At 39.2% G+C, this 16,540-nt stretch overlaps 1 protein-coding gene and 1 long non-coding RNA gene across 3 annotated transcripts in view; one reads left to right on the plus strand and one right to left on the minus strand.

Annotated features, from left to right (window-relative positions):
- LOC128084402 (uncharacterized) lies at positions 1 to 12,769 on the minus strand. The gene is made up of 3 exons (XR_008208518.1): positions 12,499 to 12,769; positions 3,602 to 3,794; positions 1 to 2,783 (listed from the first exon to the last, which is right to left on the minus strand). It is a non-coding gene; the product is annotated as an uncharacterized LOC128084402 (long non-coding RNA).
- The window catches only part of CTSO (cathepsin O), a 7,656-nt gene continuing 2,505 nt past the window's right edge, over positions 11,390 to 16,540 (plus strand). For both annotated transcript variants that reach the window (XR_008208501.1, XM_052690407.1), the window contains exons 1-7: positions 11,390 to 11,586; positions 12,415 to 12,520; positions 12,769 to 12,902; positions 14,008 to 14,175; positions 14,586 to 14,707; positions 15,134 to 15,297; positions 15,689 to 15,781. Coding sequence is in view for 1 of the 2 variants with exons in the window: in XM_052690407.1 (XP_052546367.1) it covers positions 11,449 to 11,586; positions 12,415 to 12,520; positions 12,769 to 12,902; positions 14,008 to 14,175; positions 14,586 to 14,707; positions 15,134 to 15,297; positions 15,689 to 15,781 (925 nt within the window). In the remaining variant the exon portion in view is untranslated. The remainder of the gene's footprint in view (positions 11,587 to 12,414; positions 12,521 to 12,768; positions 12,903 to 14,007; positions 14,176 to 14,585; positions 14,708 to 15,133; positions 15,298 to 15,688; positions 15,782 to 16,540) is intronic.

Here is a 16,540-nt window from a genome sequence, read left to right on the forward strand (position 1 = left end):
GAGACTGAAATTCTGGGAAACAACAAATTCTCAGTTACCTATCCACACAAGATTACTTCATAATGTGCAAATGAATCAAAACAATATAGACTCCGACAGCTCAGAAGCAAGGGCAAAGAGCTTTAAAAGTATTTCAGTCTCAGGTGTATAAACAATCTGTTTGTTTTCTCTGTTATTGCAGGGAAGGATACAACTTCCTGTCTGAATGCCACACTAGCATGAAAATCATGTTTTGTTTGTGCCAGAACACTTCACGCTAAAGACTACATACATGAAATACAATGATCATACTTTACATGTGAAATAAATGCTCATGCAACCCAGGTGTTATAAAAGTAGACAGTAAAAAGGTACTGTTTTAATTAATTCATAGATATTGTTTATATATACATATATAAAACGTGTACATAAATTAAAAAAATATGTTTGCCATCTCAAAGGTAGTGTCACAACAACAAATGAACACATTTATTTTCTAGTGGAAGCTGAGAAAGTCTGAGGGAATTCTCCAACATAAATAGTCTCCCTGAATAAATATAACACTGAAAAGTAATTTTATGTCTCAGAGCTATGTGGAGAGAAATGAAGCTGTTGGCTGGGACCACCCTGAACATTTTTTCATTTTAGCTTCATCTGACAAATAAAAGGTACATTTAACTGAAGGAGGAATGAGCATCCATAATCAGGTAACTATGTCATACACCCCTTAAGGCTAACCACTTGCAAAACAGCAACTGGGCTTTCTGGAGGTGCTTTTTCTTCCCCTTTTTCTTTTTATACCATTCCTAGCAGATCATGAAATTTGATTCCAAGAGCAATACACACTGGAACTACTCTGGAGAACACAAGGTTTAAAACAGGAACAACCAGGTGAGGTTCTCTACTTGAATTCTGAGTATCTTCAAAGATGAAGACTGCACAAATAATCAGCTCTTTTGTCTAACCATCCTCAACATGAAACTTTTTCCTTATGTTAATTTGGATTTAACCTGCTTTATCATGGATATGATGCTTCTTGTCCTATCACTGTGCACCTACTAGAAGAGTTGAGTTTTGTCTTATTAAGATAAGCATCAGATAAACTAAGCATCAGATAATTTCAGACAGCAGTAAGATCCTCCCATGGTTTTATCCTCAGGCTAAACAAACCCAACTTTCAGCTGCTCCTTGCATACAACACATTCTAGTATCCCTGACATTATTTTCTCCAGAGTCATTCTTGTATATCAACGTGTTTCTTGTACTGGGGAGCCAGAATTAAACAGTATTCCAGGAGCAACTCGCACATGCCAAATAGAAGAGAATAATCACTTCCTTCAACCAGATTTTCATGTCCTTGCTCTTACAGCGTAGGGCAATAAATCCAAGTTTTTGTTAAAATGATACTGTTCGCATGAACTAAGGTTCATTGACAGAGAATTAGGTTTAAGAATAAGCTTTTTTCCTAAGACTGAGTGTCTTGCATGCATTTAGGCTGATGTACTTTTTCCACAGTTGGCATCCTTTACTGAGACACACTGATTTCATGCACTTAGCTCATCCTCTGGAACACTAGAATTATCTTCTGCAAAGTTTGAGGTCTCCAAACTGCACTCTTACACTTTGTTATCAAACTTGGCTTCCTTGTAGGTGTTTGTGTGAACATCTGGGCTACAACACTTACTCACACCTGAGCACATTGCCGCTCATCTTCATGGCAAAACAAGAAAGTTGTTCATTGCTCTACTGTCACACAAAATGGAAACACAAAAGGCCAACTGAACCTTTCAATCACACAGAGAAGAACTAGGATTTTCACCCATGGACATGGTAGATATGATAGAAGGCTAGGTAACTCCACACCATCTCATAAATCCTGGAATTTGCTGGTAGCCATCTGTGGGAAGACCAACTCTCAAATATTGTAAGATCACAGCAACTTGATTGGTACAGACTTGGTACTGTCACCTCACAGCCAGGATATAAAGTATGTAGCACTTGTTGGGTTTATGTTTGTCTTACTGTTTATTTTGTTGGGGTTTTTTAAATTTATTTTTCACATTCTATCATTTACTTCCCTTTTTCATTCTTTCTGCCCTTTGACAGATGTGCAGAAAGCAATATTTCTCACTCCTCCTCTGGCTCAAAAATACTATATTCCTTAATGCTAATAAGCTTCTGGCCACCAAGTCAAATCAAGCTACTGCATGGAGGGGGAAGAGTTGGAAGAAGCTATTTATATATATATATATTTATTTATATATATAACTTGGATATAAGCACACACCAAATTTGCTTCATTCACTTTGCAATGATATATATTGTACTGCAAATTTTATTTTAGATATTAAATACAAACCACAGAGTTTAATATCATAATGTCTGATATCTGATATACCAGCTAGATAGAATAACTAGACAGGAGTGCAACAATCAGAAGTCTGGTACCAAAACCAAATGCATAATTCTCCATTGCTTTTTTTCTGTGTCCATACAAACAACGAGAGTGAAACAATAGCACTGTGGTAGGACATATGACATTTTTTAACAGTATGTTAACATATTTTAACAATATGTCACATATCCGAAGGAGATTTTACTGAGATGTTCCAGTCTTCTTGAAAATTGAAATTGCAGCATCCAAATACAACTTCGTGACCAGAACTGAACTTCTATGAAGACCTTGCAGAATGATCCCAAGACATTTACCAGAATGATCTCTGGAACACATCAACCATTCAAAGACAGCAGAATGGCCACATGGTGCTGACTCCCTGTTCTTACTTCCTCTTCCAGTAATGCATCTTAAAAGGAAAAGTGTCACTTCATCAAATTCCCATTTTGCCTAAGTATCTAAGACAATGGACATTCCAGGAGAAAATTCAACCACACACAAGTGTTTTTATAAATGAATATACTGCATCTAAAAGTACCTATATATAATGTCAGGTGTTTCAGTATCTGCTTTATCTAACACCTTCCTACAGATAATCATACTTCAAGGAAGTTAAATACTAATAATCAGTATGGCTTTCTTGCTACTTTCAACTTCTATTAGCTTGCTTATCTATATCAATATGTATTTCTACTTCCAATAGGCAAGAAAATTTAATGAAATTACAGTAGTGTTTTTAAGGCAGTCATTTAGAGGTGCTGATTTAATAAAAAGAATCCATTTTGAGAACTGCAGCACTGAGAAGATAATGCAGAACATTTATTTCTGCAGACAATGCAGTACTGCCAGCCTGGCTCAGCCAGTAGCCCTTATGGAGTGAGGTACAGATTTATAGTAATAAGGCTGCACGTACAGGTTTTCTAGCAGAAGAACAAGAAAGAAAAGGAGGGAAACAAGGGAAATAGAATCACAGAATTGTAGGGGCTGGAAGGGACCTCCAGATACCACTGAGTCCAGCCTCCCTGCAAAGCAGGCTCTCTACAGCAGGCAAATAATAGGGAATCATCTGAGACATGGCGCTCCAGGCTGTTAAAACAGGAGAGCATTCTGAGTCCTAACCTACACAGAACTCTGTGGCAAAAGGCAGCAGAAAGAAGTCACAATTCATAGCACTTTGAACACGACTGGTTAAGAAGCTACAATTAAGATGAATCTTAGCATACTTACTCGTAAGACCAAGGAAATGCAACTGGATCCAGCAACTTCTGTCAGTTCTTAGTCTGCACACACTTGTAGGTACATCAGGCTCTTTCATACTTAGTCCTACTTCTGAAAGGGAAGCCTTTGAAAAAGCTGAATTCTTCTCTGACTTGCTGCTCTGAACATCATATTTTCTCCTGGAAATAGCTACAACACAGACCTAGGATATGAAAAAACAAGGCAATTTTAGGCATTCGGATACATTAAGCTTCATACAATATTAGAAACCCCACCACATAGCTCACTTGCTGATCACAGAAATGAAAAAATGGAGAGTTTGATTTGGCTTTGCTGGCTTTTTTGAAAAACATTCCTTGGTGAACCAAGAAAACAGACATTTCTGAAAAAATAAATACTTGCTTCATGGAGGTAGTGAACTTAAAAGAGATCAAACCAGAGCTTCACAGCTGCTGATTTTTTGTGCAGTCATTATTTATTCTTTACTGTAGAACTTCTATAATCAAGGTATAAGTCACATCAGCCAGGAAGAGTTAACAATTTGATTATCAGTCTTGCTTAAACAGCTGGACTATAACAAATCCTTCAAAAAGTAGGTGTTTCCATCATTTACTTACTCCTGACTTTAAGATGCGTTCTATTTGGCACATAAACACCAAGTCAAACGTGAAAGGTATTATATAACATATGAGGATCCTGCCTGCTTTAGCTCTCCAGTTATATACTGATTTTAGGAAAGCTAACTTGTAATGGCACAAGAGTAGTATAACCTTTCCTGTGGAAATCTCCACAGCTGTCCATCTGAACCTCCCTTAAAACTGCAGTGCTTACATGGTACAGTAGATTATAAGTGAAGAAAAAGAACTGGAGAATAACATACACAATTTTTTCTTGATAGCACATTACGTTTGAACGAAAGCCATTCATTGCAGAATAGTTACACAAATACACTTAATGAGTGCCTGCATAATATGTACAGTACTCTGCAAGAGCAAAATACCATTTTTATCCCTGCTGCTACATGAGTAGGACATGCATCATACTGTCATGGTTTTATGATTGATTACTGGTATTCCATCATGTAGTGCACTAGGAGTTAAAGAGTTAACACTCCAGGTCCAGGTACATGTCCCAGAAGAGAAGAACTACTGCACTCCGCAGAGGACTGTTTGCTGTTCTGCTGTCATTTCTACTCAAGGGAAACAAATAAAGGCTTTGGTAGGTCACCTGAAATTCCTTTTTGATTGTCTGGCTCATCTTGTTCCAACCGCACGTCTCGCCTCAGCATTACAGTAAGGCTTTGGCTTTCAGACACTCATTATATTTGATTTATTAGCTGCTATTATAATTATACTCCATTAGACCGTATTACAGTGTGTTGCATTTTGATATTCAGTAAATTAGTTTGTTTCTCCTCACATTGTTGCTGCTGTTTTGTTTCGGGGCGCATCTTCCCACCCTTTTCCCCCATTTCCCCTTTTTGGTGGCATGGATCTGTGAGTGCCTCCACCCCACTAGTCACAGAACTGGGCCAAGCTAGCCCATAAACAGAGTTTAAAGGGATAATACAGTATATAAATCAACTATTAGATCAAACCTTGGAATTCTAAGGAGAAACACACCACTCTTGTGCATTTGATTCAATCGAATACCTTCTACTTACCTTCTACTTACCTTACCGAATACCTTCTATTTACTGTTCTTCTTGGATACTCTGAGTCCACAGTCCTTTATAGAGTATTTAAAAAAAAAACCAAAAAAAACCACAGTCCCTACTCTGTCCTACTCAAATGATCCTCCATAAAAAAAAAAATAAATGTGATTTTCTCCTAAAAATTAATTCTTAACATAATGAAGTTATTATTATGCTTTCTATCCTTCTACATCCTGTCTGCTGAACAGTCAACTTAGTACCGTGTTTTATTAATGATACAACTGCTGTTACTACATTTTCATCCTTGTTGGTTGAATGGTTACAAGAATCAAATTGATCTGACAACAACTAAGTTGAGAAGTCAAAATTTCTATCTAGATTCACCAGGAATAATCACCAGATTATTGAATCAGAATTCAACTACTAAGTTTGCATTAAAACCACTCCGTATTTCTTCCACACAGTTACTGAAAACTACATCAAAAACCTGGAGTTCAATGTTTCAGTGAACCAACTGCATTTATAAAGATACTTCACACAGAAAGGAGATATTTTTAGATTCTGTCATCTTGTTAGCTTCTCTTTCTATTCTCCAAAGGTTGTAATTCAGCAACTGCAAGATTATTAAGAACGAAGTGTTCATAGACTAAAATCCACTAGAGTGTTTTTTAATGAATTTAAGGAAGGCTAACCAGACAAGCCAAAGGGGTCTGCAGCTCATCACTTACCAAGCTTTCACGTGCAAGTAGTTCTATTCTAACTAGGTACTATATTCACACCTAAGAAACACCTATTTACAGCAGACCACATGCTGATCTTTTTGTCTTCATATTTTGATTTGCATTGGAGGTTGAAAAAAAAAAAACAAAAAACCTTTCCTTTCCAAGGTGATCAGAAAAAACAAGTGAACAAAACTACAGACTGATGGGATGCTGTTTTAAATAGTGAGGAAATTGTAGCACACTACAAACTTAGCTTTTAAGTAAGATGGCATTAAGCCTTAATCTCAACTTCAAGGTCCTAAGAAAAGCTTAATATCAATAAAAAGGACCATTGGTCTCAGCATCCAAATAAAACAGGGAAGGTCTTCATTTTTGCCTGTGTCACCTGGTATCTCTTGAGCACAGGAAGGCTCAAGTAGGGATGCAGGAGGCTGCCAAGAGTTCAGTCACTCCAGGCTGCTGGAAGATGTAACAGGGACTTGCCATAGTGGCTATATTTTGGCTGGGAAGGCAAAAAAATAATAATAAAAAATAATAATAATAATAAAAAAACTCCCTATGCATTTGGCCCCATAAAGAAAGGATTTTTAATGCTTATAAGGGGACAATCTCACCTCATTCCACAACTACAAGATAAATAGTGCATCCTTAAGGAAAAGTGCACCCATACACTTGGCTTTATTGATAACTACACTGCTTTGTGTTCCACCTACAACACAGGGAGTCCATGGCTCACAGCTAAGGCACTCAAGTTGCAGACTCCAACCTAACATACTCTTCTTAATAATGTCCTCTGGTAATCTGAGTTCAGCCTGGTAGCAAGGCTATACAACTTCTTTAGCCACTTCAAAGAGAAGCTCTGTTCAAATTAAATGGAAACATGGGTCACACATCTCCTTTCTCTACCTACTGACCTGCCAACAAAGAGCACTGTCTGCTCCAGAGCTGTAAACAGCTAGCAGGATTCTTCACGAGACAGCTCAGAGAATATACTGACTTCATTAACACTTGTTCATAAATATCACGCCTCCACACCCCAGCAACAACCACGCACAAAAAAAGAAACCCAACACATTTCACCAGCAGAACATTAGCCTAGTGACACACTGGTAACAAACATTTTGACAAAGCTAATGGGCACAAAGCATAGGAAGCTGCAACTTAGCACTCGTGTAAGTTCTGTCTTGAAAATCCTGAGTGCATATTTATTTTTTCAGACTATATATTCCTTTAAGAATTACCTCAAGGTATTTACTAAAAAAAGATGTTAAAAATTACAGTGATATTCTTCATTTTAACTGAAACTTAAATATAGATGTAAAGGATTTGACACGTAATCCAAAATTAAGCAGAAATTACTTTCCTTCAAATTCTAGCAAGTTGTGATCTTGTACTCCGACTACTGAGTTACGGCAGCAAATGCACCATAGGTGCTATGTGCATGGCTACACGTGAAAAAGCAGGGCAAAAATGAAATGTCAAATGCTTTTTGTAATGCAGAACTTCAAACTGTTTTAAAAGATGACCTTTTCAATGACTGCCCTGCCTACTAGAAAGAAGGGCTTCACGTTTAATAAATTCTTCATGTCCCAAGGAAAAGCTGAGCTACAAGAAAGTTTTGCTCTTAAAAGGGTAACACCTGCCACAGTCAGGATTTTCAAGGGATTTTCTAGTTTTCTCTGGTCAGCTACACATGATAACCTATAATGTATAGAACAATAAATGCTAAATTAATCATAACTGCTGTGTAAGATAACCTACAATGTTTCTACTTCCTGAGCAAATTAGAGCAGATATTAGAGCACTTCTGCTCTAATATCCTTGTGGACCCAAACAAGGCAAACTTCAAGCCTCAGACACCAGGAAGTATCCTTTTAGAACCAGGATTAAATTTTGCTAACGGAGAAAGTGTGAAGTAAGCCGCCGTTATGCTTCAGATTATATAATATACAATAAAAATACAATGAAATACAATAAATACTTGAGGAATCGATGAAATTTTCTTTTTCCCTGTATACAACAATTCCTGAGATGCTCTAAATTTTTCAAAACAATGTAATTTAATCATCTGGGAACCTCTATCTACACAGCATTACATACATTAGGACAATTCCACATTCACTTCAAAGGAACTCTTCCTGGTTTACCCTACCTTCAGTCACCACCAGCACCAAACAATAACTGTGGAACTATATTTTTGTATACAAAGGAGCAGCTTAATAAAACAATCAATATTTATTTGAAAAAAAAAAAATAGTAATTTAAGTGGGGAAAAAAAAAAAAGTATAATTAAAAGCCCAGGATGGACTTGGCTGCCTGAAAACTTATGTGCACATAGTTCTTCTCCTTACAACATCTTAGCTCCCAAACATGCTCAAATTCTGATTCAGAGGATGATTACATCAATGTCAGTGGAGTGAAAATTATCTGAAGCCTGAACCATTTTGTCCTTTACTTTGGCTCCAGATTTTTCATCAGTATAACAACTCCTAAGTCCTCCTTATATGGCACATTCCCACTGCACTTCTTCCTAAGTAGCAAATTCAGTTCTTACAACTGAATAGGAAATAATCCAAAGTAATGAGTGAAAAATCTATGCAGGATAAACACATTTCTAAGCTGCACCTCTTTCTCCTTCTACTTGAATTTGGCAAGTCCTCCTGTCCTCTCACTAGACAAAGATGCTGATGTATTCAGGAAGGATACATCAGCAAATTAACTGGAGGATTTAGAGAAATTTACCAAAGGATATTCTGCAAAATAGCACTAACTGGAGCACTTCATCCTATAATTAAGCAGCCAGCCTTCTACGTTCATATTTCACTCCACTGAAAAGACTGAAGAGAGAAGAGGAATAAGAGAAAAAAGTTGGAGACTTACTAGAATTTAGGACACTCAAGTGAAATACAGAGCCATGCTTGAGAAGGAGGTCCTACAGTTATTTCACTGTTTGCAAAGGAAGATAGAATCACAGGATGGTTTGTGTTGAAAGCTCGTTCAGATCCCTCATTCCAACCCCCTGCTACAGGCAGGGACACCTCCCTCTGGACCAGGTTGCTCACAGCCTCATCCAGCCTGGCCTTAACACTTCCAGATAACCAACAGGAAAATATTCTCAACCAACCAAGATATTTTTCAAAATCCAGCTACCCCTTACAAAGTTATTATTCCTGTAAATACCAACATTGCCATAAGTAATTTCCTCTGCTGCTTATAAACTTTGAAGCCTAACTCAAGGCTGACAGAAGGCTTCAGAATGCTAGCTGCAGCAATGCTGCTTATTCACCTTCACATTGGCTTAAACAGGACCAGATTTCACCCCAAAATTACAGTTTTCATTTTTTTAAATTAAACATAGTAATTGTTACCACTGCAACTGTATTTAGAGAGCAAAACCACTGCAAGTCTTTAAATGAGTAGAAGCCTTAGGCTTCTTCTGAAGCCGTATTTCCCTACAAGCCTTTTCAAGACAAGGCGCTCAGCTCCCCCTGCTGCAGGATTTAGATTATTTCTCCTTTAGCAGGCTGAGGACTGCACAATACAAAGGGATTCATTTGCCTTTTAAACATTCATTCTTTAAACATCCTCTACTGACATGGAAGGCCAAAGTCCATGTAGACAAAGTGCAGGGGACACATCACCCCAACAGGTGAATTACCACTTGGTTGCCACATTTCACAACTGCACCCACCAGTGGCACTACCCAACCCTGGAAGACCAATCTTCATCTCAGAAGTCACTTACTGTACTTTTTCCCAGTTTGCCATGGTAATTACAAACACAGGCCAAAGTGCAGCAAGAGTAATCCATGAAAATTCACTGTGAGGGGGGAGAAAAATAAAGGTAGTCTAATAAGCGTAAGTATGCTGTCTAACTCTGTCATACTATGAAAATCCTTCCACTATACCAGTGTCAGCTGTATCACTTTAAAAATGGGAATTTTGCACCTACTGAGAAACAGGTTCTGTTAATACTGGAATACCTTCATTCAAAGCAAGTGTTTTTTAAACGAGTTTAGGGATTCCAAAACATATACATTATTACTGCTTCTTTTAGCATGCATTGGTAGAAATATTCATTAAATATTTCTAGCAAACAGCAAGAGCAGCAAAGATATAAAATGCTATTAAAAAATAAGCATCTACCAATAGAATATTCAATAGAATTCCTGGGGAAAAAAAAAAAAAATCTTACAAAGTCAAAAAAATAAAAATAGATAAAATAAAAAATAAAAAATAAAATAAAAAATAAAATAAAAATAAAATAAAAATAGAATAAAATAAAAAATAAATAAAAATAAAAAAAACAAAAAATAAAATAAACACAAATAAAAAATAAAATTAAAAAAAAAACAAATAAAAAATAAAACAAAAAAAAAAATAAAAAATAAAATAAAATAACACAGATCACTTGCCTGGGGTGACCTCTATATTTTCTTTTATCTTTATGAAGCTGGACTAGATTTATACCGGAGTAATTCAGAATAGAGCAGGGGCTGCCTGCCTGTCGATATGCTATAAATCTATATTTTAACGTGAGTCTGTTTTGGATACCTTTAGGATTGCTTATTTCTATTTTTTATTTTTAAGGAATCGCACGGTTTGGTATTACCTTTCCAAAAGTCCTCTGCTGCCCTCATGTGTTTCACAGCAAAAGCAGTTCTACACCACAAACACGAGCTCCTTAACCAGCAGGATAGACTGGAAGGAGCTGTTGGTATATCATTAAGTACTGGTTTTTTTGTTTTTCACTTCCTCTGGCACATAATAATTCCGATAACGCAATCTTACTCCAGAGAAAGTTTCCCATTGCTTTTTAACAGCAAAGCCACACCGGGGGATACACCAGGCAAGCACCGACTGAGCCATCAGGCACCTCCTCCAACATGAGCTACCAGCAAAAATAAGATACTTCTTCTTTGTTTGTTTGAAAGCCATTTTCCAGAAGAGAGCAAACTCGGGTACGTGAAACAGGAGCGGCGCCCCTCGTTGCCTCAGAGCTAGGAAATAAACACGACAGAACGCGCTCCCCACACCTGAGTGAGGAAAAGATGCGCAGAGCAGAGACCGAATTGACTCAGGACCAGCACGCGAGGGAAGAGACGGATCACGCCCATACAGCCACGCTCCTGCTTGCTCCTCACTGGCCCCTTCACATGCTAAGAGCTGCAAGCCGCGTTTCTGCTATCCCAACAAATAACTACGCTCTCTCTCCTAAAACTCTGCAGCCATCATCACCACCGCCAGCCCTCGCCCTTTCCTGCCTCGCCGCCAGCAGCTGCAGCGCCCGCCGCGCTGCCCCGCTCCTGCACAGCCATGCAAACGAGAAGCTCGACCCCGCCTCTCCCTGCAAGCAGCCGGCCGCGAACTGTGCCGACGTGGGGGTGTCTCTTGAGACCCCACCCGCTATGACTCGGCAGCCGGGGGCGGAGCGGGCAGGGAGCCGGCAGGGTGCGGGGCTCGGCCGGGCGGCCCGCGGTGATGATGGGGGTGCTGGCGTTGGGGTTGGCGTGCTGCCTGCTGCGAGCGGCCCACGCCGCGTTCCCGGTGCCCGCGGGCGCTGCTGGGCGTCCTCCGTGGAACGGAGGAGGACGGGAGGAAGAAGCGGCGGCGCTGCGGGTAGGTCGCTGCTGCCCTGCTGCCCTGCTGCCCTGCTGCCCTGCTGCCCAGTCCCTGCTGCACTGCTGCCCGCTCCTTGCTGCACTGCTGCCCTGCTCGCCTCTATGCCTGCGGGTTCCTTCCTTCCCTGCTTCCGCCGCCAGGGGGCAGCATGACGGCAGTGGCCGGCTCCCCCTTGGGTATTCCTTGTGCTGCGTACACGTTATATTAGTTCTGCGACACAAATCGAGACGAGGTTAAATCTTATCTAAGGATGAAATGTTTTCACGCATCTCCGTGTTGTGCTGCCCGACAAGGGGTGTCAGATGATTTTGGCACCACTTGTTGTCAGCTTATTTTGTTGGTCTTATATTGATTTTATACCATCTGTGCACTTTGTGTCTCTTTGTGTGCTTTCCGAAGCTAAAATTAGTCTAATCACTTTCAGACTGGCTTGATAAGAGCCCAGGGTGAGACTGAGCTGAATGTGAGCTCAGCAAGTTACCAAGGGGTTCTGGCTGTAAATTGTGCCAGGGAGGGACGTTCGGGGTGAATATTAGGAAAAACTACTTCTGATAAAGAGTGGGGAGGCAATGGCACAGGCTGCCAAGAGAGGGGGAGTCACCATCCCACGAGGTGTTGGTGGATGTGGCACTGACAGGCATGGTTAGTGAGCATGGTGGGGCTGGCTCGGTGGGTGGACTCGGTGGTCTTAGAAGTCTTTTCCAACTTCAGTGGTTCTCTGATTCTGTGGTCACGTTTGCTGTTGGTAACCTTCTGCTCTTACAGTTGTTTTTTTTTCACTGCTGCTAACTTAATAACAGCCACAGTACTTTTGTTTTCATTCAGGAAAGTGCGAAAAGAATTAGATTACTGAATTCACCATCAAATGATAATGGATCTGCTTTCTATGGGAAAAATCAGTTTTCTCACCTCTTTCCTGAAGAGTTCAAAGGTACAAAATTGTCTTCATGTTTCCCACATGGCATATTTCTGTTCTTTCTGAAACTGTAAGAATATTTAAATTAGTTCTGGACTATGACGACTGCTCTATGGATTTGAGAATCCTGTGCCATTTCATGGTTGTGACTACAGATCAAAGTTACCATTATGGTTTCTAGTAAAACGGGTTGGGTTTGTGTTGTTTATTTGTTTTCGTCATTTGTTTAAGCAGATTTATAAATGTTTGTGTTCCATGTTCAGCTATTTACTTAAGAAGCATACCTCACAAACTCCCCAGATACATAAAAGTGCCAAAGGGAAAGGAAAAACCTTTGCCAAAGAAGTTTGACTGGAGGGACAAGAAAGTCATTGCAGAAGTGAGAAATCAGCAGACAGTAAGTGGCGGTGATTTCCTTTTGCTGATTCTCAAGCACAGGTTAGAGACAGTTCTGGGAGGTACATCATAGAGCACAGTGAAGGACAGGGAAGGATCAGCACTGCCTCAAGACTCTGAGCTCTGTGTACTGATAACAGCCTTCTATGAAGAGTGGGCTTAGGTATAAAGCATCGCAGGTAAAAGTTGTTAATGGTACAGTGATTAATTGTGTATAATACATTTTGGGGGTAAAGTCTGAGGATATTTTGCATCGTGAGTGCTTTGTGATTTATTTATTTTTTTTCATTTTTATTTTTTCTGGAGACTGAAGCGTGTTCAGTACTTGACCTCTTGTCCTCTGTACTCCTGGTTACAGATCTGTTGGGAGTGCCCATGGCTAGTCAAGACCCATGCCTTTATCACCAAACTCCTCCATGGAGGTGCTTTCATGGCAGGAAAATAGAGCCCAATGGTTACATCCCAGATAGGCTACGATCGTCTGGTACACTTAACAGGATAAGAAGCACTCAGCTTTTGAACTCCCAGTATCTTTCCTTTGTGCAATGTAACCTAGGAATAAGTTCTGTGCTCTCTGTTTAAATCACCAAGGTTTAAAAAGTTGAGAGAACTAACTGTGATATCAATTAAGAATTTTTTTCTCTCCCATTTAATTTTGGTTTACTGCTGCTTAAGTTGTAATCTAATATATTTATATAAAATTCTTCAGACAACAGAAAACCACAGGCTGTCTCCTTAAGTGCATCCTTTTCAAAAGTGTAATAACTTGGTTAAAAATAATTTCTGCCCGAGTCTCGGTCTGTAATTAAGAAAATACATATCTAGCACTAGAAAGTGTCACTAGGCCTGTTTTAAAGGGCTGTTTTAATGTTAGCAAAAATGAGTCATGAAGGAATCATTAAAATACGACACCTTTAATTCATTTTTAATTTTCACAGAGTAGCACAGTAGGGATAAAAAACAATGCCATATTTGTAATGCCATAAAAATGAAGATAAAAAGTGATGTGATAAATGAAGGTCGTTGGAAAACTCTTCATACTTTCAGTTTTCCATATGGTGTTAGAAAAGCAAAGCTAACTTTTTTTTCGTCCTATCTTCTTCCAGTGTGGAGGCTGCTGGGCTTTCAGTGTTGTGGGTGGTATAGAGTCTGCCTATGCAATTAAAGGAAATAATCTGGAAGAACTCAGCGTGCAGCAGGTTATCGATTGCTCGTACAGTAATTATGGTTGCAGTGGTGGTTCCACAATAACTGCTTTGAGCTGGCTGAATCAGGTTTGAAACTTTCTATAAATTTTGAACCCTTTTTTTGAACTGTTTTTGTTTGCTTGTTTCGTTTTGTTTTTACAGGGGAAGAAATGATGGGGAAGAGGGAATATGTGCTTTACGGATCATCTGATTTTTTGTTTGTGTGTATATGGTTATTTATTTAACCTAGGATTGTTAATTCAAGCAGAACTGAAACTTGATTTGAATTTTACAATCTATATATGTTGCTTGTGAATGCAGTAAATCAGCCCACAAGGGATAAGAATCATACTCTTTGACCATTTAAATCAACTGAAGCAATAGCTGTACAGTACCACAGTAGAAGAGGCCATTTATGCAAGGCTCATTCTTTGGATTTGAGCATCCAGTTTTGACTGGACTGAATCAAGCACATTCATTCATTAATCTCTTTGCAGACCAAAGTCAAACTTGTGAGAGATTCAGAGTACACTTTTAAAGCTCAGACAGGACTGTGCCATTATTTCGCTCACTCGGATTTTGGAGTTTCAATAGCAGGATTTGCTGCATATGATTTCAGGTAACTGCTGTTGATTCTTTTTATTTGCTGTACTTTCACTATACTGTTCACTAACTGGAGTCAGCCAAAGGTTATGAGGTTAATTTCATCTGAATGTTTGAAAAACTAAGGGGCAATAACAATATACAGGTGTTTTCTAATTGAGAGGAGTGGGGCATAAGATGTACATGGTGCTTAGTATTGCCCACTTGACCAAGGCTTTTAACAGCGTTGTATCTTTGGACTGGCACCTAATCCATAGTTTGTGTGCCTCTTGTTGTAGTGAATAAAATGTGTATGTACTGATATATGTTACGTGATGTGTAAAACTCATAAGAAAAAGCTTAATTATTTGATTATTAAATTGTACTTCAGTAGATTACTGCCTCTCAAATTGCTTTACTATGCCAACTTTAACCTCTGTGTTATCACTCACTGCTTCCACAGTGGTCAGGAGGAGGAGATGATGAGAGTACTTGTTGACTGGGGACCTTTGGCAGTAACAGTAGATGCAGTTAGCTGGCAGGATTATCTTGGTGGGATCATACAGTATCACTGCTCCAGTGGAAAAGCAAATCATGCTGTACTTGTCACTGGTTTTGACAGAACAGGTATGTTTACATCAACTGAACTTCTAAGTTTTGTTTTCTCATCTTTGCAGCTTGCCTCCTGTGAGGCAGGATATTAAAATCCACAATTTGAGAATTGAGCTGGTGTCAGCTCAGAAATTCTTCTTTTCCGTGTTCCTTTGGTTTAGTGGGACTTGATGTCCCTGTAAAGACAAGAACATGGGTATCTATATCCTTACCCTAACATAGGGTATATCCAGTCTTACACTGATGTGTTAGTCCTCTCTATGAACAATAGGAGGCTTCTCTGTATAATGTCATCCAGTCAGCATCCTATGAGATATTAAAATGCCAACTAACTGTATAGAATGTTAGCATTTTTATACCTCTTAATGATCACATTGTCTCCAGCTGCTGAAAATGTATTTTCCAGGTAGCATCCCTTACTGGATTGTACAGAACTCTTGGGGCCGCACATGGGGAATAGATGGCTACGTTCGTGTGAAGATAGGCAGCAATGTCTGTGGTAAGTCCGAAAAACAGTGCGAGTGATAAAGGCAATGTGTTGTTCCACATAAGTAAAGTGATACAGTGGGATCCTCACAGAGGAAATACAAATCATTGCTACGTTTTGAATGAGGTTAGATGAGTTCAGATAGAACAACAGCGGTCGTTAGTTCAACCTAGCCACGTGGTTGATTGAAAAACATCACGCAAATGTTAAGATACATAAGCCATAATAATTGAAGTATGACAGTAGCTTACCAGGGAGAGGTAATGGCGTTGTCAAGTGCACAGTTGTGTATCATCAGCCTAAGCTAATGATGTTGCTATACGCAGCGTAAGTAAAACAACTGTGGATCTGGTCTGGTGGATGCACATATGTAAGTTCAGCAAATAGATATGGAAAGTGGATCTGCACATGCTTCAGAACTGTGCACCATGTCTTTGACTTTTTGTGCAAGGTATGGAGGTACATCCTTTTATTGCGAGCTCCGTCTCCTCCCTCTTCTGCTGTTTGCATTTTCTTGACACTTGAGTGGCTTTTATATTGTTAAATACTTGTTTTCTGCCAAGTTTCTGAATCTAGAGCTAAGACAGGTAAATCTGCCATGCAGGGATTCTGTGCTGAATCCTCAAGATCTTGAGTTTTGAATATGAACGCAGAGGAAGAAGAATAGGTTTCAACTACAAACAATGTCAGGCAGTGAAGAAATAAGAATTGCAGCTGGTTATTTTGGTGTTTTTTTCTGCCGCCACCCTATGCCAATACTTAGTGCATGGA

The sequence above is a fragment of the Tympanuchus pallidicinctus genome, unplaced genomic scaffold (assembly GCF_026119805.1).
Source record: "Tympanuchus pallidicinctus isolate F22 unplaced genomic scaffold, pur_lepc_1.0 scaffold26, whole genome shotgun sequence".
NCBI lineage: Eukaryota > Metazoa > Chordata > Aves > Galliformes > Phasianidae > Tympanuchus > Tympanuchus pallidicinctus.